At 43.0% G+C, this 23220-nt stretch overlaps 1 protein-coding gene across 1 annotated transcript in view; it reads right to left on the bottom strand.

Moving 5' to 3' along the window:
• Positions 1 to 23220, bottom strand: part of SYCP2L (synaptonemal complex protein 2 like) — a 139430-nt gene that overhangs the window by 66808 nt on the left and 49402 nt on the right. The window contains exons 20-25 of the mRNA XM_051855852.2: positions 22468 to 22516; positions 13194 to 13344; positions 12294 to 12343; positions 11040 to 11142; positions 6082 to 6155; positions 5502 to 5571 (exon numbers count right to left, since the gene is read on the bottom strand). Coding sequence (XP_051711812.2) covers positions 5502 to 5571; positions 6082 to 6155; positions 11040 to 11142; positions 12294 to 12343; positions 13194 to 13344; positions 22468 to 22516 — 497 coding nt within the window. The remainder of the gene's footprint in view (positions 1 to 5501; positions 5572 to 6081; positions 6156 to 11039; positions 11143 to 12293; positions 12344 to 13193; positions 13345 to 22467; positions 22517 to 23220) is intronic.

The following is a 23220-nucleotide window of genomic DNA, read 5'->3' on the forward strand; positions in this document are numbered from 1 at the left end:
GGAAGAAAAGCTCTAATCCTCTGACATGCAGATGACAGCATGTACCAGCAAGCATCAAGAACTCCCAGGGAACCAGGACTTCACCCAACGAACAAATAAGGAACCAGAAACCAAGGAGAGATCGACTGATAAAGTTCTTAGACACAGAATTTTAAACATGTTTTAAGGAAATTTGAGTAACTCAGAAGACACAGGGAGGGGCTGGCGCTGTGGTGTAGTGGGTAAAGCGGCTGCCTGTCGCTCGCTCCGCAGGCTCGCGGAGGAGTGGCAACGGATTTGCTGTTGTTTCTTTCCCGGGCCCTTCCCGGGTTTGCTGCCGCTCCCCCGCCCCCCCCCCCCCCCCCCGGCCTCCGTGGAGGGGCGGCACCCCTGCCGCATGGAGGAGTGGCACACCGCAGGCCGGCTCTCTCAGGGGTTCTTCAGATGTTCCTCCTGCATGTTGTCTCTCTCCTCCTTTATAGTCCTCTTCCACCAATCCCAACTGCTGGCGTTCTCTCCCCTCACGCTGAGCACGCTGCTCTCCTCCAATCAGGGGCAGGATCAGCTCCTGCAGCTTGTTAGTCAAATTGGTGAGGCAGCTGTGTGGAAGTTGTCCACTCCCTCTCAGCACCATATTGTGGGAGATCAGGTGCATAGAGTTGTCTCGGTAGTTTCAGTACTTATTTGTCCAAAGTCTCAGTACTTATTTGTCACCCGGGCGACGGGCCCTGCTCCCCCCAGCTACCTGCAGTGTTGGCATCCCATGTGGGTGCCGGTTCAAGTCCCGGCTGCTCCACTTCAGATCCAGCTCTCTGCTATGGCCTGGGAAAGCGTAGAAGATGTCCCAAGTCCTTGGGCCCCTGCACCTGTGCGGGACACCCAGAGGAAGCTCCAGATTTTGGATCAACACAGCTCTGGCTGCTGCAGACATCTGGGGAGTGAACCAGCAGATAGAAGACCTCTCTTTCTCTCTGCTTCTCTGTAACTCTGCCTTTCAAATAAATAAATTTAAAAAAAATTACCCTAACAGAGATACTCAACGGAGAGTATTTAGAAGTTTTTGAGCATAAAAGTACACCAACACTAAGCAAATTTACAAGGCAAGAAAAGGTATCAATAGGTCAAATGGGAAATTAGTAGTGAGCATGAAGGCAGGCTATTTGAAATACACAGAACAGAAACAAGGAAAAAGAATGAGTAGGAATGAAGGAAGCTTATGGGAATGTTGGCAGAGCATTAAAATAAGAAGCATCTGAGTTTTGGAAACTTTAAGAGGGACTTGAGAAGTCCAAAGGAGTAGAAAGCACATTCAGAGAGATAACAGAAAAATGTCCCAAACCTAGACAAAGATACAACTATCCATGGACGGGAAGGTCAAAGGTCACAGTCAGATTCAATTGAAGCAATTATACCACAAGATACATATACTCAAGCTCTCAGAGCTGCAAGAGAAAACAACACATAGGGGTGTCCAGATTTGTCCAACTGTGGAGTTCCTGACAGAAATCTTTCAGGCCAGGTGGGATTGGGAAAGCCCTTTGCAGTACTTAGAGAAAAAACTGCCAAACAAGAGTACTGTACTCAGCAAAGCTACCCTTCACACATGACAGACAGAAAAACACATGCCCAGTAAAGCAAAAGCTGAGAGAACCGATCACCACCAGATCTGTGTACAGGGTACGCTAAAAGGAGTTCTTCAAACTCAGACACTAGCTAGAGAAAACTGACAGGGCTGCTAAGAGCATGCATTTGGAGATGGTCTCTTCAATAAATGGAGCACATAACATGAGACATGCAGAAAACTTAGACCCTATCTTTCACTATATACAAAAACCAACTCAAAATGGATTAAAAACCTAAAGATATTGAGCTGCTATACTCTTAGAAAAAAAGTTAGGAAATAATTCAGGACACTGGAATATACAATGCCAATGAATTTTATGAATAAAATCCCAAAAACACAGGCAACAAAAGCAAAAACAGACATAGGATTTCATCAGACTGACAAGCTTCTGCATAATGGAGTAAATAATCAGAGTGAAGAGCCAGCCTCTGGAATGGAAGAAAATGTTTGCAAGCTATGTATCTGACAAGTGGTTCACATCCAGAATACACAAGGAACCCAAATAACAAAAACCACCCAATTTGGGCCAGAATTGTGCAGTGAGTAAAGCCACCGCCTGCGGCACCAGCATTCCACATGAGCCCTGGTTCAAGTCCCAGCTGCTCCACTTCCAATCCATCTCCCTGCTAATGGCCTGGGAAAGCAGTGGCAGATATCCCAAGTGCTTTGGCCCCTGTACCTACCTGGGAATCCTGGATGAAGCTCTTGCTTTGGTCTGGCCCAAGCCCTGGTCATTGTGATCCTTCGAGGAGTAAACCAGTAGATGAACAATATTCTCATTCTCTTTCATTCTGACTCCCCCCCCCGCCAACTCTTTCAAATAATAAATAAATCTTTAAAAATAATTAAAACCAGGAAAGATATCTGACTAGATATTTATCAAAGGAAGACATGCAAATTGCCAATACATAGAATGGAAAACACGCTCAATACCACTAATCATCAGGGAAATTCAAATTAAAACCACGATGAGATACCACTTCATTCCAGTTAGAATGGCTCTTATCAAAAAGACAGGAGAGCAAGGACTTGTGAGGATGTGGAGAAAGGGGAATCTCTACAATATTAATGGGAATTTAAATTAGCACAGCCATTAGTGGAAAACAGTATGGAGGTTCTTCAAAAATAAAAACAGCTACCACACGACCTGGGTATACATAAAATAACTGAAATCAGTTTGTCAAACAGACAGCTTCACTCCCATATTCACCACAGCACTATCTCCAACAGCAAGGCAACAAAAACAACCCAAGTGTCCATATACAGAGGAATAAAGGAGACGCAGTGCATAGACACAATGGAATGCTACTCAGTCCTAAAAAGGACAAATCCTGGCCGGCGCCACGGCTCACTAGGCTAATCCTCCACCTGTGGTGCCGGCACACGGGGTTCTAGTCCTGGTTGGGGCACCGGTTCTGTCCCGGTTGCTCCTCTTCCAGTCCAGCTCTCTGCTGTGGCCCGAGAAGGCAGTGGAGGATGGCCCAGGTGCTGGGGCCCTGCACCCTCATGGGAGACCGGGAGGGGGCACCTGGCTCCTGGCTTCAGATTGGCGCAGTGCACAGGCCGTGGTGGCCATTTTGGGGGGGGTGAGCCAATGGAAGGAAGACCTTTCTCTCTGTCTAACTCTGCCTGTCAAAAAAAAAAAGGGGGGGGGGGGACGAATCCCATCATCTGTAACATGGATGTCATTGCATTAAGCGTATTAAGCCAGGCAAAGACAAGTACGGTATATTGCCAATCATGTGTGGAGTCTAAAAACAACGATCACATGGAATTTGAGAGTAGAATGTTGGTTACTAAGGGCTGGGAAGAGTAGCAGGGAGGGAGGGTGGGGGAAAGGTTGATTGGCAGGTACTAAGTTGCAGTTAGGAGAAAGGAGTTTTGGTGATCTCTCACACAGTAGGCTGACTAGATAAAGCAATGTCCCTTCGCCCCTACTTCTATAAAATACACACACATATACATACACATATAGAATAAAGGCCAACAAAGAGAACCTTTCATCTTTTCACCAGAAAGAGATAGTAGTTCTATTTACCCTTTATTAAATGATGTACACCATTGGGACGTCATGCAATACTTCATAAATATGTATAATTTTATGTATAGTTTAAAATCTAACACGATTTAAAGACATTTAAAATAATAACAAGGATATGGAACCACAAAACTCACATACAGAGCTGGTAGGAAATGAAATTGAAACAGCTACTTAGGAAAAACAGAAACATCTAAGAGTGCTAAAGATAAACATACTCTATAACCTAGCAATTGTACGCGTTTGTATCAGAATAAAGGCACATTACACTTTCCAGTGTCATTTATACAAACCTGATCCTGCTAAATCACAAATGCCCCATATCCCACTGAAATGCTGCCTCGGGCTATATCTTCACGTAACTGAGGTGACCTTGGGGTGGGGGGAACGTACTTCACCCGGGGGCATCAATGCAAAGGGCTCTGGTAAATGTCGAGCAAAGGAACGAACCCGCACACAAAACACCCAGTATAAAGCCATCTGTTCACTTTTCACATCAGTATTTAGTGCATCTCAAATGCAGGATTTGGGATCACACAGAGGAAGCACGATGACAGGTAACAACTACAAAGGATTTCCACGAAACTCAGGACAGTCCTTAGCTCTGCAAGGAACGGGGAGTTTACAGGGAGCGACCTAGGAGGTCAGGAATCAAAGCTAATGGAAGCTTTCAAAGCTCTCAGCCTGCGCAGTGGTCACACATTCACTTTATAATCATTTGTTAAATGTACACATTGTACAACTTCTACAAGAATCACATTTTTCACAATGCAGAAGTAGGGGGAAAAATCAGTGGCATCTAAGGCTAGTATCTCCAATTGAGGTGCTGGGATGGGAGGTTTAGGTTGGAGCAAGGCCGAATTTTCAAAGCAACAGCAGTGTTCTCTCTCTAAAACTGGAGGGTGGCTCATAGATACTTCTGTGGATATTCTAAACATTCTGCATATAAGTCATAGCCATTTGAACCATTTTCATGTTTAATTTAAAATATCAAGGAAAAGAGATGCAGCTAAGAAATAGAATGAGTGGCTATGTGTGGAACCGGCATTGCGGCACAGCGGGTTAACCTACCACCTGTGACACCAGCATCTCACCAGAGCTCTGGGTTCAAGTCCCAGCTGCTCCATTTCCAATCTCGCCCCCTGCTAATGCACCTAGGAAAGCAACAGAAGGTGGTCCAGGTGCTTGGGCCACTGCCACCCATGTGAGAGACTCAGATGGAATTCCAGGTTCCTGGCTTCGGATTGGCCCAGCCCTGGCCATTGCAGCCATTTGGGGAGTAAACCTGCAGATGGAAGATCTCGGTCTCTCCCTAACTCTGCCTTTCAAATAAATAAATCTTTAAAAAAATGTTCTATTTGTTACATTAATATATTAACACATTGTATATTCATATTTCATAGTAATACATTATCATACAGATGCAATACTGTGAAGTCACCTGGAAACCTTCATACCATTGTTGCCCTGAGAAAATTAATTCAGAATGATTAATAACCTGGCCACATAACTGCTTAGGACATTACTTATGAATTGCAAGTGACCTACATATGTGGGGATGAGATGAGCTCTGGCGCTGGCATCCCCAGCAAAGCGCCCTCTCCGGGCCTCTCTCTCCTGCTGGGCAGGAGGACGGCTGATGGGATCCAGGTCCTGGACCGTCCCTGCCTCGGCACTAGCGAGTCTGGCTCCCAAGCAGAGCCCCAGTTGCTCCCTGGACTTTTGTGAACGTTTGGAGCTGGGAAAGCCACTCACTGCTCGGCCTGTGGCCTGGCCATGGTCACTCTGCACAGTGCTTTTATCTGCCACGGTCTGATTACTTTCACTACCTTCTGCAAAATGAGTTTATCCTTCTCTTACCTCTGTCTTCCACGTTTTGCAGCTTATGTTTGAAGCTAGTATTTTCCATTGTTGATTCTTGGTTCCCAATCTTAAAAAAACAAAAGAAACAAACCACATATACATGTATATAGTTATGTAATTGAGACATAAGTGGTTTATATTATTCCCTTAAAAATGACAAGCATGTATGTTATATAAATATTAACGGGAGGGAAGCCAGGTGACTAGCTAACAATTAAAATAGTACCTTAGGGGTGGGCATAGTGGTAGAATGGGTTAAGCCGCCTCTTGGGACGCCCGATTCCATATATTGCAGTGCCTGGTTGGAGTCCTGACTACTCCATGTTCGATCCAGCTTCCTGGTAGGCAGCAAATGACAGCTGAAGTACTTAAGTGCCTACCACCCAAGCTGGAGACCAGGATGGAGTTCTAGGCTCCTAGCTCTGGCCTGGGCTGGCCCAGCCCTGGATGTTGTAGGCATTGGAGGAGTCAATCAGCAGACAGAAGACTGCTCTGTGCCTATCTCTACTATGAACACGATCAAGCTTTCTGTCATTCTGCCTTTCAGACAAACTGAAAAAAAAGAAAAAAAAAGTACCTTAGATGTTTTGTCTTCAGTTTCTGAGTTTTCTAAAGAAGAGAACCCACTCAGTAGCTGGGGACTTCGACTTTCTAGTGAGAGAGAGAACAGTGTTAAGTGAATAAACACGCCAAGAAATTATTGGAGGCAATCACGTTTCACTACTGCTCTCTATTAAATCTGATCATTTAAAAGCAGACACAGCACTAAAAAATGAGAACCTTGTGTTTTTCGAGACATGTATGTTAATTAGGTTTGTAGATCTGTAGATAGCACAGCCAATTACCTCAACTAAATCAAGGACATTAGGAGTTACCTATTTGTCCCTGAAAAACATGGGCAAGGATCCTCCCAGGTCAACCTTGCAATTCTGCTCTTCTCTGCCTTAGAACCCCTCTCCTGTGTGTGTGCTGCTCAGACATACATGTACATCGTGTCATGGTTATCACTCGGATTAATACTGAGATCACCATGCATGCTGCATATCAGACCCCCCGCAACTTGTTCAACTTAGAACTGAGACTTTGTGCCATTTGCCCAACACTCCCTCATCTCTCCTGCTCCCTAGCACCCAGTCACCACTAGACTCTGCTTTTGCAAGCTTGACTTTTTAGATTCCATGTGAAAGTGACATCACACAGCACTTATCTTTCTGTGTCTGGCTAATTTCACCTAGCATCATGTCCCCCAGGTTCATGCCTCTTGTTAAAGCTGGCAGTATTCCCTTCTTTTTGTGATTGAAGAAAATCTACATTTTCTTCATCTTTTCATCCATTGATGGAAATGTTGGTGTTTTCATATCCTGGCTGTTGCTAATAATGATGCAATGAACTTGGGAGTATGGGTATCTCTTTGGAATACCAATTCCATTTCTTTAGGATTTAAACCCAGAAGTGAGATTGCTAGATTGTTCTATTTGTAATTTTGAGACCCCTCTATACTTTTTCCTATAATGGCTACACTGACTTATATTTCCACCTAGTGTATACCACACCAGATTTCCATTTTTAAACATCTGTCAGTACTTGTTTCCTCGTCTTAATAACAGCCATCTTGCACAGGTGTGAAACAACAGCTCATTGTACTGGTTTGCCTTTCCCCGAGACTGAGTACTTCTTTACAGATCTCTAAGACATTTGTATGCTTCCTTTGGTTATAATGTCTATTCAGGTCCTTTATTTTTTAAATTGGGTTACTTGGTTGTTTGTATTGAGTTGTATGGGTTTCTTACGTATTTTCGATACTATCTGTTATCAGATACATGACTTGAAAACGTTTTCCTCATCCTGTAGGTTGCCTTTTCACCTTGTTGGTTTCCTTTGCTATGCGGAGACTGTTTAATTTGATGTAGTACCACCTGTTTATTTTGTTGCTTGTGCTTTTGGTGTCTTATACAAAACAACTACCGAGATCAAAGAACCTATTTCCATGTTTTTACTAGAAGTTTTATGGTTTCAAATCAGTCTTTTTATCCACTTTGAGTTAGGTTTTACATATGGAGTAAGAATGTCCAGTCTCATTCTTTTGCACACGGACATCCAGTTTTCCCAATGCCATTTCATAAAGAAACTTTCCTGGCCGGCGCCGCGGCTCAGTAGGCTAATCCTCCGCCTAGCGGCGCCGGCACACCGGGTTCTAGTCCCGGTCGGGGCGCCGGATTCTGTCCCGGTTGCCCCTCTTCCAGGCCAGCCCTCTGCTGTGGCCAGGGAGTGCAGTGGAGGATGGCCCAGGTGCTTGGGCCCTGCACCCCATGGGAGACCAGGAAAAGCACCTGGCTCCTGGCTCCTGCCATCGGATCAGCGCGGTGCGCCGGCCGCAGCGCGCCGGCCGCGGCGGCCATTGGAGGGTGAACCAACGGCAAAGGAAGACCTTTCTCTCTGTCTCTCTCTCTCACTGTCCACTCTGCCTGTCAAAAAAAAAAAAAAAAAAAAAAAAAAAAAAAAAAGACTGAATCTCAAGAAACTTTCCTTCACTCACTGTGTATTATTAGCTCAGAAGCAAAACCATACACATTACAGGCAACTAGTCTTTAGCTGTGCTATCAGTTCTGTGTCTGTTTTCATACCGGTATCATATTGTTTCTATTTCTAGAGTTTTGTAAATATAGCTTAAAGTCAAGCAGCTTTGTTCTGCTCTGTCAAGCCTGTTTTGGCTATTGAGGTATTTTGAGTTCCTACACAAACTGAAGGATTGTTTCTTCTCTTTTTGTGGAAAGTGCCATTGAAATTTTGATATGCATTTCATTGAATCTGTAAGTTGCTTTGGGTAATATGGCCATCTGAGCAACATCTAATTATTCCAATCCATGGACATGGGGGATCTTTCTGCTTACTTGTGTCTTCAACTTATTTCATTAATGTCTTACAGTTTTCAATATACAAATCTTTCACCCCTTGCCTAAATTTATTGCTGAGTTTTTCATTCTTTTGGATGCTACTATAAATGGAATGGGATTTTCTTGATTTGTTTTTCCAGATAGTTCATTATTAGTATATAAAAATATGAAATTTTTGTAGTTTGATTGTGTCCTGCAACTTTACTGAATTATTAGTTCTAACAGGTTTTTTGTAGTCTTTGGCATTTCCCATACAAAGATCAATTCACCAGCAAACAGTGATAATTTAACTTCCTCCTTTCCAATTTGGATGCCTGTTTACCCCCCTGCCTAATTGCTCTAGCTAAGACTTCTAGTACTCTGATCTTAGAGGAAAAGCTTTCAACTTCTCACCACTAACTATGATGTTAGCTGTGGACATGATGTTAGCTGTTAGCCTTTATCATGCTAAGGTTCAGGTCCGTATACACCTAATTTGTCCAGAGTTTCTTTATAAAGTGATTTCGAATTTTGTCAAATACTTTCTGTATTTCTACCACACAGTTTGGTCAAACTCTATACCTTTGTCAAAACAATGGTTAAGAATGATATACTACTACAGTTTTAATGACCTGTGATTATTTAAAAATTCACTGGATATGAATGAAGTAGGCATTTTTCATTTGATTATTGTTCCTCGCCCTAGCCCTTGCCCAAATTCCCACTGAACTAGTCTTTTGACTTTAACTTGTTGAACTCTTTAGTGGAGCATTAAGCCTTTGACCATAATACAAATTTAAGAAGATGGTATGTCAAAAATTAAAAAAAGGCAGGGAGGAAAGGAGGGAGGTGTCATTACATTCTTTTTTTTTTTTAACTTTTATTTAGTAAATATAAATTTCAAAAGTACAGTTTATGGATTACAATGGTTTTTCCCCCCCATAACTTCCCTCCCACCCACACCCCTCCCATCTCCCGCTCCCTCTCCCATGCCATTCACATCAAGATTCATTTTCGATTCTCTTTATATACAGAAGATCGATTTAGTATATATTAGGTAAAGATTTTATCAGTTTGCACCCACACAGAACATAAAGTGTAAAATACTGTTTCAGTACTAGTTATAGCATTAATTAACATTGGACAACACATTAAGGACAGAGATCCTACATGAGGAGTAAGTACACAGTGACTCCTGTTATTGACTTAACAATTTGACACTCTTGTTTATGGCGTCAGTAATCTCCCTAGGCTCTAGTCATGAGTTGCCAAGGCTATGGAAGCCTTTTGAGTTCATCGACTTTGATCTTATTTAGACACAGTCATAGTCAAAGTGGAAGTTCTCTCCTTCCTTCAGAGAAAGGTACCTCCTTCTTTGATGGCCTGTTCTTTCCACTGGGATCTCACTCGCAGAGATCTTTCATTTAGGTTTCTTTCTTTTCTTTCTTTCCTTTTTTTTTTTTTTTTGCCAGAGTGTCTTGGCTTTCCATGCCTAAAATACTCTCATGGGCTCTTCAGAAGTGAGATACACAGCAGACCCATAGAATGGCAAATGTCCTAACAGCACTCTGGCCTCATAATCAGCTCTTAAGGCATGCGGATCCGGCTGAAATGCCCATGAGAGTATTTCAGGCATGGAAAGCCAAGACACTCTGGGGGGAAAAAAACCTAAATGAAAGATCTCCGTGAGTGAGATCCCAGTGGAAGGAATGGGTCATCAAAGAGGGAGGTGCCTTTCTCTGAAGGGAGGAGAGAACTTCCACTTTGACCATGGCCTTGTCTAAAAATGATCAGAGTCAGTGAACTCAGGGGGCTTCCATAGCCTTGGCAGCTCATGACAAGAGCCTAGGGTGATTACTGAGGCCATAAACAAGAGTGTCAATTTGTTAAGTCAACAACAGGAGTCACTGTGCACTTACTCCTCATATAGGATCTTTGTCCTTAGTGTGCTGTACATTGAGATTTAATGCTATGACTAGTACTCAAACAGTATTTTTCACTTTGTGTTTCTGTGTGGGAGCAAACTGTTGAAATCATTGCTTGATGTATGCTAAACTGATCTTCTGTATGTAAGGAGAGTCGAAAGTGAATCTTGATGTGAATGGAAGGGGAGAGGGAGTGGATAAGGGGAGGGTTGTGGGTTGGAGGGACGTTATGGGGGGGAAGCCATTGTAATCCATAAGCTGTACTTTGGAAATTTATATTCATTAAATAAAAGTCAAAAAAAAAAAAGTGGGATACAAAGCAGACTCATAGAATGGCAGATTCCTAAACAGCACTCTGGCCTCAGAATCAGCCCTTAAGGCATTCATATATGGCTGAAGAGCCCATGAGAGTATTTTAGGCATGGAAAGTCATTACATTCTTAGAACTGTATCTATGAAGTACATGGAATCTGTTCTCTTAATGTGTATTAACGTTCTGCTAATGTGTATTAGTATCACATTAAAGACTTCTAAAATTTCAAATATATTAAGATCCATAAACCTTCATATCCTTTTTGCAGAGACAATCATATTTATACTTTCCTTGACAGACACTAAAAGAAAAATGTTTTTGTTTGCCACAGAGTACTTTTACCTATATTCACACATATGTGTGTGTGTGTGTGTATGTGTGTGTATATATAATCTCCTACACAAATCAACAGAAAATCATGTACCTGTTCTCTGGGAAGAATCTTCAGGAATTACGGTGGCAGGACTCCCCTGCAATTTTGTTTCAGGAATTTCTGCTGGTGCGGCATTCTGACTGGATGTGTCCTTCTGTAACGGAATCAGACGTTTAGCCAAAAATATAGTACCTTTTTTAAGTGTTAATATTCATAACCATTCAAAACAAGTTATCAAAAAAAAAAAAAAGAAACTCCAAGACATGTTCAGTGTCTAAGCAGTTTAAGTATTCAATGCTTAAGCATTTGAAATTAAATATTTAGATCTTATTCTGATTGACTACTATAAATGAGCAGTTCTCAAAATATGGTCTGGAACTAGAGCATCAGAAACACCTGGCAACTTGATAGAAGTGCAAATTCGCAAATTCTCTATGATCCACTCAGTCGGAAACTCTGGGTACAGGACTCGGCAATCTGTGCTTCAACAAAGCATCCTGGTCACCTTGAGGGCCACTGAAGCTGGAGAACCAGGACTTGGTCTAACCCACGGCCTGCTCTTGCTGACGAAGTGTTATTGGAACACAGGACACCCTTTCATTTCCACACTATGATTGCTTTTGGGTTACAAAGGAGGAGATGATTTGTTGACACAGAAACAACATGGCCTGCAAAGCCTAAAATATTTACTCCTCTCTCTCTGCCTTTTAAGTAAAACAAGCATGCAAGCAAACTGGTGAGCATTGTGGTACAGCAAGTTAAGCTACCTCTTGGGATGCCTGCATCCCATATCAAAGTGCTGCCTGGAGCCCCAGGCCCTCTACTCTCATCCCACCTAGCTTCCTGCTAACCCATCCCAGCAGGCAGAGGATGTCAGCTCAAGTGCTTGGGCCCCTGCTCCCCACATGGGAGTCCTGGATGGAGTTCCAGGCTCCTGGCTTCCGCCTGGCCCAACCCTTGCAGCTGCAGGCATGTGAGAAATCAGCCAGCCGATTAAGTGTCTCTTTATCCATCTCCTTCTCTGCACCCACCCACCACCAACTCCATTTCCCCAATAAAATAAACGTTTTACAAATGTTTTATTATTTAGCCCTTTACAGAAAAACTTTTCTGACCCTTTAATGTTTTGAAAAGTAATATTTATAGAAATCAGCAATTCATGCTAGACACTTAGTCCTTGCAGTTCTATGGCAGTCATTTACATGCCATTAAACCAGTTTGTTTTTCTCATATCCCCGAAAATCTGAGAAGTGAGTGCAGTTTATCCCCAAAGAGTGCATGGCAGCCCAGAGGAAATTCATTTACCTGGTTTTTCTCACGATCGCTGGCACTGCCAAGAGAGAAAAGTGGCAAAACTAGAAAAGAAAGAAAATGTATGGGCTGTAGAAGGTGAAACCACCACCTGCAAGGTCATCATCCCATATGGCAATGGTTCGAGTCCCAGCTGCTCCACTGCTGATCCAGCTCCCTGCTAATGTGCCTGGGAAAGCAGTGGAGGATGGCCCAAGTGGTTGGGCCCCTGCACCCACGTGGGAGACCTGGAAGAAGCTCCTGGCTTTTGTCTGGCCCAATTCCAGCCATTTGGGAGTGAACCAGCAGATGGAAGACTATCTCTTCCTCCAACTTTGCCTTCAAATAAGGTAAATCTTAGAAAGCAAGCAAGCAAGCAAGAAAATGAGTATGTTTCCTTAAAGGACACATAGAAATTCCACTCTCCCTCTCCCAGGTGTGCAGGACAATGCCTGGAACATCTTCCCCTTCCCAAATGCTGCCTGCATATCCCTTCCAAGTTGTTCAGCCTCGTTCCTCACCACCCTGCAGGACTCTGCCCCAGGCTTTATCTCTGAACACCACCCCCAGAGCCTTGAGGTCTCACAGGATTGTTTCCCCACCTTCTCTGCTCTTCAAATCCCATTCCTTCTCATGTCTCACCTCCCTCTTCGTCAAAGATTTCCTGCTGACTCCAGCTCGTGCCAGATTCCCCTCCATTTATCTGTAACTCACACTTACCAATTGCTGGTCCATCCCAAATTCTTCTCTGCTTCATGTATGTTCATTTTGCCATTCCAAGTTAATTGTGAGACAGAGAAAGGGAAAGGTTCCAGGATTATGTATTTCTTTGGTGCCCTTTCATAGCACATACCGAAAAACTAACACCTGCTGGCCGATTTGAGAAATGACTCAGACGACAAACACTAAACTTACTTCTTCCACTGCTTCTGACTCTGGTCTTTTGTCTTCTGCTAGGATACGGTATCAGGGACTTCTTCTTTTGGTTACTGGTCCAAGATCGATCACTGGCACTACTACTTGAATCTTCATTACTCTCAGAAAAGAGATGCTTCCTGTAACTGGACTGTCAAAGACACGAGTGCAATGATAAATGAAAGCTGCTAACAGGGTGTTGGTGCCATTTATGTAGAGTAAGTTTATTACTGCCAAGTTAGACATAAGAGAAGTGACTCACACAATGAAATGATTCAGAAGCAAAGAGAAGAAGAAAAGATTATTCCATGAGATTACTCTCAACCCAGACATTATGAAAAGAATGACAAAATTCCCTCAGGTATTTCCAACTGCGATGTTAGTATCTTGAAGGTTGTGCCAACTCTAACAAAAATAACAAAAGCAGCTATAAAAGCATTTTTTAGGGTCTGGTATTGTGGCACAACTTAAGCTGCTGCTTGCAATGCCCATATTGGAGCGCCAGCAAGTCCCAGGTGCTCTGCATCCCACGCAGGCCCTGCTAATGCACTTTAGCAGCAAAGGATGGCCCAAGTGCTCGGGCACTGCCACCATGTGAGAGCCCTGCATGGAGTTCCAGGTTCCTGATTTTGGGTCTGGACAAGCCCTAGCCAGCTGTTGCAGCAATATGGGGAGTGAATGAGCAGATGGAAGATGTCTGTCACCCTGCATTTCAAATAAATAAATGTGTGTGTGTATGTATTTATACATACAGCAAAGAAAATCCCCTCTACACCTTACAAGAAAAACCAAACAGGGGGATTATTTCTGTTTAAACATGAAAGTAGGGGCAGGTGTCGTGGCACAGAGGGCTAAGCCACCACTTGTGATACTGCCATCCCATATGAATGCCAGTTTGAGTCCCAGCTGTTCAACGTCTGGTCCAGGTTTCTGTTAATGTGTCTGGGAAAGCAGTAGATGATGGCTCAAGTGCTTGGGCTCCTGCCACCCACACAGGAGACCCAGATGGAGTTTCTGGCTCCTGGCTTCAACTTAGCCTGGCCCAGTTCCAGCCATTGTGAACATTTGGGGAGTGAACCAGTGGATAGAAAATTTCTGTCTCTTCCCCTATCTCTAACTCTGCCTTTCAAATAAATAAGTCTTTAGATTTTTTTTAAAAAATAGTGTTTTTCCCATTTTCTGTAAATGGTTATTTAATATACAAGTTTCATGTATTTTACATATACAGATTTAGGAACATAGTGATGCATCTCCCCCTACCTTCCCTCTCATGCTCCAAACCTTCTTTCTCCTCCCTCTCACATTCCCACTCTTAATTTTTTACAAAGATCTATTTTCTGCCTACTTAATGATCATATAGTTAACCCTAGACTAAGTAGAAGAGTTCAACAAATAGTATGAAAAAAAACACAGTTCCTCACCAAAAGAGACAAGAACTATAAACAATCACCGAATTTCAAAATGTCCATTTCACTTCAATACGTTACGTTTTAGGTACTCTTATTAGTTACATTAGGGAAATCATATGACGCCTTTTTGGGACTGGGTTATTTCATTAAAAGTAGTGATTTCCAGTTGTGTCCATCTTGTTGCAAAGACAGGTTTTTTTTTTTTTTTTTTAACAGCTGAGTAGTACTTCATAGTGTGTATACATACCATCTACAGAACTTCTCAACCCACAGTTGGAAATACACTTTCTTCTCATCAGAGCATGGAACTCTCTCTATGATAGACCACATGCTAGGCCATAAAGGAGTCTCAGCAAATTCAAAATAAAATCAAAATCATACAATGCATCTTCTCTGACCACAATGGAATGAAGCTGGAAATCAACAACTCAAAAGTCTTTAGATCATATGCAAACACATGGAGACTGAAAAACATGCTCCTGAATGAACATTGTCATTGAAGGAATCAAGAGAAGTCAAAAAATTTCTGAAAACAAATGAATATATCATATGAAAACCTACGGGATACAGTGGAAGCAGTGTTAGGAGGAAAGTTTATAGCAATTGGTGCCTACATGAAGAAATTCGAAAGGTACCAAATGAGCTTTCAATGCATCTCAAGGACCTATAAAAACCAACTCAAAATTAGAATTAAAATTAGAAAATAAACAAAATTGAAACCCAAAACACAGTATAAAAGATCAGTGAAATGAAGGCTAGTTTTCTTAAAGTTGACACAGCATTGGCCCAACTAACCAAAAAAAGAGGGAGAAGACCCAAATCAAAATTAGAGATGAAAAAGGAAATATAAGTATAGACCCCACGGAAATTAAAAGAATCATCAGGAATTACTACAAGCAGCTGTATGCCAACAAACTGGGAAACCTAGAAGAAATGGATAGATTCCTAGACACATACAATCTACCAAAATTGAGTGATGAAGACATAGAAAACCTAAATAACCAAGAAGGAAATTGAATCAGTAATAAAGACCCTCCCAACAAAGAAAAGCCCAGGACTGGATGGCTTCACTGCTGAATTCTACCAGACATTTAAAGAAGAACTCATTCCAATTCTCCTCAAGCTATTCAAAACAATTGAAAGGGAGGAAATCCTCCCAAACTCCCTCTATGGAGTCTGCATCACCTTAATAACTAAACCTGAAAAAGATACAAGAAAGAAATTATAGATCAATTTCCCTGGTAAACAAAGATGCAAAAATCCTTGACAAAATACTAGCCATTCAAATCCAACAACATACCAAAAAGATCATTTACCCAGACCAAGTGGAATTTATACCTGCTATGCAGGGATGGTTCACCATTTACAAGTTAATAAATGCTATACATCACACTAACAAAATGAAGAACAAAAACCATGTGGTTATCTTAATAGATGCAGAGAAAGCACTTGATAAAAATGCAACATCCTTTCATGTTTCATAGGAGGACTATTGCTCAGATCAAGGCAATCTATGACAAACCATGGCCAACAGCCTGTAGAGAATGGGGGGAAACTGGATTCATTCCACCTATGATCTGGAACCAAACAAGGATGCCTGCTCTCAACATTGCTACCTAAAATAGTCCTGGAAATTATGGCCAGAGCCATCAGGCAAGAAAAAAGAAACCAAAGGGATACAAATTGTAAAGGAAGAAATCAAACTATCCCTGATTGCAAATGACATGATTCTATATACATAGGGGATCCAAATGACTCCACTGACAGGCTATTGGAACTCAGAAGAGTTCGGTAAAGTGACAAGATATAAATTCAACAAAGAAGAATGAACAGCCTTTGTATACACAGACAATGCCATGGCTGAGAAAGAACTTCTAAGATCAATCTCATTCACAATAGCTCTGAATGAAATTAAATACTTGGAATAAATTCATCCTAGATGTCAAAGATCCATATGATGAAAATTACAAGACAGTAAAGAACTAAATAGAAGTGTTTTGAAATTAAGACTGGACTGTCAAAATATTAGAGATTTGGCACAAATTTAGGCTGTCTAGTGGGTTAGTCAACTGTACTTTGATATTTATAAGTCTTTTATATTTTTGCATTACTTTTTATAAATGCTGTAACAAATGATTGCTTTGTTTTCAAATAGAATTTGTTTTGATCCTGACAAAAAGTCCACTCCATCTGAGCTCCATCTAGCCCTGTCAAAGGGTCCAGCCTCAAGCCATCATGTTTTTCTAGGACCTCCACCACTCAACTGGTAACAACTCATTTCCAACTCATTCCCAGCCAAGATGGAATCCTCTGAATCTCACCTAGTCATCTCAGGAAGTGCATCTGTCGTGAAATGAAAACATGCAGAATCAGCTCCCGAGGCCGTCACTAGGTTAGGACTGGACCAATACCATCCTTGTTCCTGACAGTATGACCCACACCATTTAAGGTGAATGATGGACAATTATCTGACTTTCAAATGAATCCTTTTTCGGGAAACCTAACAACTCCTCCTTTAAAATGTTTAGCAGTTCAGTATTTCACAGAAAAGAATTTCTCTGACGAAAGTTTCTTTATGATACAGCATGATGTTTTGATACATACTGTGGAATGCCTAAATCAAGCTAATTAACATTTTTACTATAGATATTTATGATATTCTGTCATGAGACTACCCTAAAATCTACTTTCTCAGCAATTTTCAAGTATGCAAAATACTGTTGGTAACTATAGTCAATGTGATACACAGCAATCTTTGAATTTATTCATCTTAACAGAAACTTCATATCCTTTGATGAACGTCTTCCCAGTCTCCCACTGCCTGTCCTCCACCCCCACCACCAATTTACTCTCTGCTTTGAGAAATGTAACTTCTTTAGATTCCACATATAAATGATAGCATGTAGCATTTGTCTTCGTGAGCCTGGTTTATTTCACTTAATATCATGGTCTCCAGGTTTGCCCACGTTGTCACAGTATCGGGATTTTCTTCCTTTTGAAGAATGGACAGTATTCTGTCGCATATCTGTACTACATTTCCAGTGATGAATGCTTAGGTTAATTAGAGAAGTTAAGTTCTAAAAGGAACTTGGGGAGCCAGGTCTATTTGCATCTTACTCTTAAGGGAGGGAAGGAGGGAGGAGAGAGAGAAGAGCGAGTAAAACAAAGCTTGGGGGAACTTGCTCATTTGCTCCAGAGTTCTTCAGCCCAGTGTCTAGTAAACCGCAAACTTCAGTTCACTTAATGCTTGCAATTAACAAACCATGAAGTAGGGAAGGCATTGCCACACAGCCGTTAAATCTACATTCCCTATCAAAGTGCTGGTTTCAGTCCTGGTTCCTCTACTTTTTTTTTTTTTTAAAGACTTTATTTGAAAGGCAGAGTTGGAAAGGCAGAGGCAGAGGCAGATCTTCCATCCACCGGTTCACTCTCCAAGTGTCTGTAGCTGTGCCATTCTGACGTCAGGAGCTTCTTCCCAGTTTCCCACTTGGGTGCAGGGGCCCAAGGACTTGGGCCATCTTCTACTGCTTTCCCAGGCCATAGCAGAGAGCTGGATGGGAAGTGGAACAGCCAGGACTCAAACCAGTGCCCATATGGGATGCCAGCACTGCAGGCGGCAGCTTTACCCACTACACCACAGCATCAGCCCCCTCCCTCTACTTCTGATCTAACTTCTGCTAATGTGCCTGGGAAGGCAGCAGATGGGCCATGTCCTTGGGTCCCTGCTGTCCATACAGGAGACCTGGATGAAGTTCCTAGCCTCTGGCTTTGGCCTATTCCAGCCCCAGCTGTTGTGAGCATTTAGGGAGTGAACTGGTGGATGGATGATTTCTCTGTTTGTATATATGTCTGTCATCCTGCTTTCCAAACAAATCTTTAAAACAAAAAACCCTCATGCAACAGGGCTCTCAATTTCTATGGTTTTACATCAAAAATTGTTGAAGGTTGTTTACAACACAAGTATCTAGAGCAATGGTTTGTAAATTTGGCCACACAACAGGATCACCAGGAGGGGGATTTGAAAGAAATCCAAATTCCTGGACATTGCTGCAGACCAATGAAGTTAAGAATCTGAGGGCTGGCATTGTGGTGCAGCAGGTTAAGCCACCGCTTCCAGTGCCAGCGTCCCATATCAGAGGGCTGGTTCAAGTCCTGGTTTTTCCATTTCAAACCCAGTTTCCTGTCCATGTGCTTAGAAAGGCAGCAAAGATGAGCCAAGTACTTGGGTCCTTACCACCTGGTAGGGAACCAGGATGGCATTCCTAGCTCTTGGCTTCAGCCTGGCCTATACATGGCTGTTACAGGCATTTGGGGCATGAAACCAGCAGATAGATCTCTCTCTCAATCTCTCTCTCTCAATCTCTCTATACACACACGCACACCATCATTCTGTTTTTAAAACAAATCTTTAAAAGTCGCTGAAGACAGCAGGCTTTTTTTTCAATGTGTATCAAAGTTGCTGCAAATAATTTTTATTTAATAGATGTGAATTTACAAAGTGCAACTTTTGTATTGTTGTGGGCCCCCCCCAGCCTCCCTCCCTCCTGCGGCCCTCTCCTCTCCCACTCCCTCTCCCATCCCACCCTTCATCAAGTTTCATTTTCAATTACCTTCATATACAGAAGATCAACTTAGTATACACTAAGCAAGGATTTCAACAGGCTGCCCTCACACAACCGCTCAAGGTATAGGGTATTGTTCGACTAGTAGGGTTGTTCTTAACTCTCATAGTAAAACACATTAAGGACAGAGATCCTATGTGGGGAGCATGTGCCCCGTGACTCCTGTTGTTGATTTAACAATTGACACTCTTGTTTATGATGTCAGTAATCACCCGAGGCTCTTGCCATGAGCTGTCGAGGCTATGGAAGCCTCTTGAGTCCACCAACACTGAACTTGTTTAGTCAAGGCCGTATCACAATGGAGGTTCCTTCCTCCCTTCAGAGAAGGAGCACCAGACTTTCAGAGCTTCTCCAACTCCCCAGGGGAGGACAACCTGAGGCCTGGGCAGAAGGTAAAAGGCACAGCTAAGAGAAAGCTGGAGAAAGCCTTACCATGTTTGTTTGAAACCCACAAACTCAGCTTAGGAAAATTCATTGAATATTCAGAGATTCTTTTAAAAATAAACTGACTACAGAGCATTGTGCCTCCCAAAGAGGTCACCAGTGGTCACACACAGGACAAGTGTCATTTGGTGTACATGGGCACAGAGCTATGGCCCTAAACAATACGGGCTCAGAGTACAATGTTTCTTTTCAATTTGAGAAGCAAAAAAAGACAGAGAGGCAGGCAAGCAGAAAGAAGGAATAGAGTTCCCATCTGCTGTTTAGAAAGCCCACAGCAACCAGGGCCAGGCTAGGCTCAAAACCAGGAGTCAGGAATTCAATCCAAGACTACCTCTTAGGGGCAGAGACCCAACTACTTCAGCTGTCACCACAGCCTACCAGGGTCTACACTGGCACAAAGCTTGAATCTGGAGCCGGGCTCCGATATGGGATATTGACATCTGGACACTGGTCTTAACACTAGGTCGAGGGCCACTCTTCAATTCTTAAACAGGATTCATCTATTCAGATGTCTAAGTGCTAATAAGTCTAACATTTTTCTTCTACTTACCAGTCTAACAAAGTTAAAGCAAGCTTTAGGCACAAAGCTTAATATAGGTTTGTTTTTTTTTTTTTTTTAAAGGAGAGTGTTTTAACCGACTAAATTTTCAATTCTGCAAATATTCGATGATGCAATATTTATGTCAAAGTTACCATGAGTGATATATTTATTGTTCAATTTAAGTCTTTATAGGTATCCTATATACAGGACAATGGGACACAATGGGAAAGAGACATTACCAACTCTACATTTCTTGATGTAAAAAAATTGCTGTAGGGACCGGCACTGTGGCATAGCAGGTAAAGCTGCTGGCATTCTATATGGACACCAGTTCTAGTCCCAGCTGTTCCACTTCCAATCCAGCTCTCTGCTGTGGCCTGGGAAAGCAGAAGATAGCCCAAGACCTTGGGCCCCTGCACCTGCGTGGGAGACCTATAAGAAACTCCTGGCTTCGGATTGGTGCAACTCCAGCCTTTGCAGCCAATTGGGGAGTAAACCAGTGGATGGAAGGCTTCTCTCTCTCCCTATCTCCTTCTCTGTCTAACTTTGACTCCCAAGTAGATAAATATTTTTTAAAAAATAATAAATTGCTGTAGCTGGCTGTAAGTGCCAGTTACCATGAGCAGTGCCCAGTCTCACCCAAGACTTCACTTATGAGTGAGAGAGCAGTATTATCCCTAATTGTGGTTTTGATTTCTTTGGTCTGATTATCAATGGTGAACAATGGTCAGGATAATACTAAAAGGAAAAATCCCAGAAATAATCCTGGGTTTTAAACTGTGGGCCATTCTGAGTATGTCATTCCCTTCACATCAGGTAGACATCGTGTTATGTCATCAAGGAAGAGTGAATACAGAATAGAAAGACATTGAGAAAGATCACATTCAACAAAACTTATCACTCCCACTAGCTATCATTGCTAATCTCTATGTCTAATTTCTAAGTCAAATTTTCTCATGGGTATGTATGATTAGGAAAAGATACAGGGGTTCTGGACTACCTGTCATTTCAGGCTTCTGTTAGGGGTCTTGGAACACAGCCCTCATGAGTAAGATGGGACCACTGTGTCTACTACCCATCATCTTTCCTCCGGTGAGCAAACTCTACGAAGCTGAATGAATGCTTGCTACAGTTGCACAGGACTAACTAAAGGACTCTCAATCTCCCATGACCTATTTGCCATCAAATAAGAACACACATGAAACACTAAACTCCTGCTGAGACTACTGACTGGGCTCATCAATCTGTCCATCTAACCAGAGAGCCCGAGGGTGGCAGATTTACCTTTTCATAGTTCAGCTAATAAGGTCATTTTATATAATGAATAAAAAACAAGTCAATAGACAGTGTAGTTCAATAGGCTAACACTGGTTATTTTTACCTATTATTTGGAGGCCTAGCTACAATTTGTAACAAGTAATGCTGGTTATCCAGTTCAAAGTAAAATAAAAGGTTTTGTTCATTTATTTTAAAAGGTTAAAAGGAGTTTAAGAAAAACTCAAGGGGCTGGCGCTGTGGCATAGTAGGTTAAGCCTCTACCTGTAGCACCTGTTTGAATCTTGGCTGTTCCACTTTGATTCCAGCTCCCTGCTAATGCCCTGGGAAAGCAGTAGAAGATGCCCCAAGTGCTTGGGCCTCTGCACCCACCTGGGAGACCTGGAAGAAGCTCCTGAATCCTAGTTTCAGATCAGCTCAGCTCCGTCCATTGCAGACATTTGGGGTATGAACCAGTGGGTGGAAGACCTCTGTCTATAACTCTGCCTCTTTTTTTTTTTTTTTTTTGACAGGCAGAGTGGACAGTGAGAGAGAGAGACAGAGAGAAAGGTCTTCCTTTGCCGTTGGTTCACCCTCCAATGGCCGCCGCGGCCGGCGCGCTGCGGCCGGCGCACCGCGCTGATCCGATGGCAGGAGCCAGGAGCCAGGTGCTTTTCCTGGTCTCCCATGGGGTGCAGGGCCCAAGCACCTGGGCCATCCTCCACTGCACTCCCTGGCCACAGCAGAGAGCTGGCCTGGAAGAGGAGCAATCGGGACAGAATCCGGCGCCCCGACCGGGACTAGAACCTGGTGTGCCGGTGCCGCTAGGCAGAGGATTAGTCTAGTGAGCCGCGGCGCCAGCCTATAACTCTGCCTCTCAAATAAATCTTAAAAAACTCAAGGAAAAACACAGATAACAACCGAGCCATAGCACATTCTGAAGATGGTATACAAGTAATTGAAATTTGTGATATATTGTCTTAGAATAGAAGTTATTTCATTACCGACATTCTTCTTGCTTGCTTTCTGTCACCCTTGAAAGCAGAATCATCCCTAAAATGAAACACGCCTAGTGAGTGGGACTGGTACAACCATGAGCCGCCTCCTTCTCGGCTTCACAGCCCCAACTTGGGCTTCCTTCATGTGTGCTTTGCCCAGTCATGAACCAGTGACCAGGACGTACCCATTCTGCAAACCTATCATGCAATCTAGGTCCATAGCTTCTCTGGCCGGCAGTAACAGTTTGCAAAAACAAATCCTTGTGAAGCCCCTGTCTGCCAGGCTCAGAAAGCAGGGAAAGGCAGTGGCAGCAATGCCCAAGCGCCGTGCGGTTCATGCCACTTCTACTTGCAACCACCCTGGTGGGTGGGGGATGGGCTTTCCACAAAAGCTTTTCCTCAACAGTGACATCGACCACCTTTCCACATACCTGTTGGCCATTTGTTTTGTTTTGTTTTTTTGTTTTTTTAACAGGCAGAGTGGACAGTGAGAGAGAGACAGGCAGAAAGGTCTTCCTTTGCCGTTGGTTCACCCTCCAATGGCCGCCATGGCCGGTGCGCTGCGGCCGGCGCACCGCGCTGATCTGATGGCAGGAGCCAGGTGCTTCTCCTGGTCTCCCATGGGGCGCAGGGCCCAAGCACTTGGGCCATCCTCCACTGCACTCCCAGGCCATAGCAGAGAGCTGGCCTGGAAGAGGGGCAACCGGGAAAGAATCTGGCGCCCCGACCGGGACTAGAACCTGGTGTGCCGGCGCCGCT

Source organism: Oryctolagus cuniculus, chromosome 5 (genome assembly GCF_964237555.1).
Source record: "Oryctolagus cuniculus chromosome 5, mOryCun1.1, whole genome shotgun sequence".
Lineage (NCBI taxonomy): Eukaryota > Metazoa > Chordata > Mammalia > Lagomorpha > Leporidae > Oryctolagus > Oryctolagus cuniculus.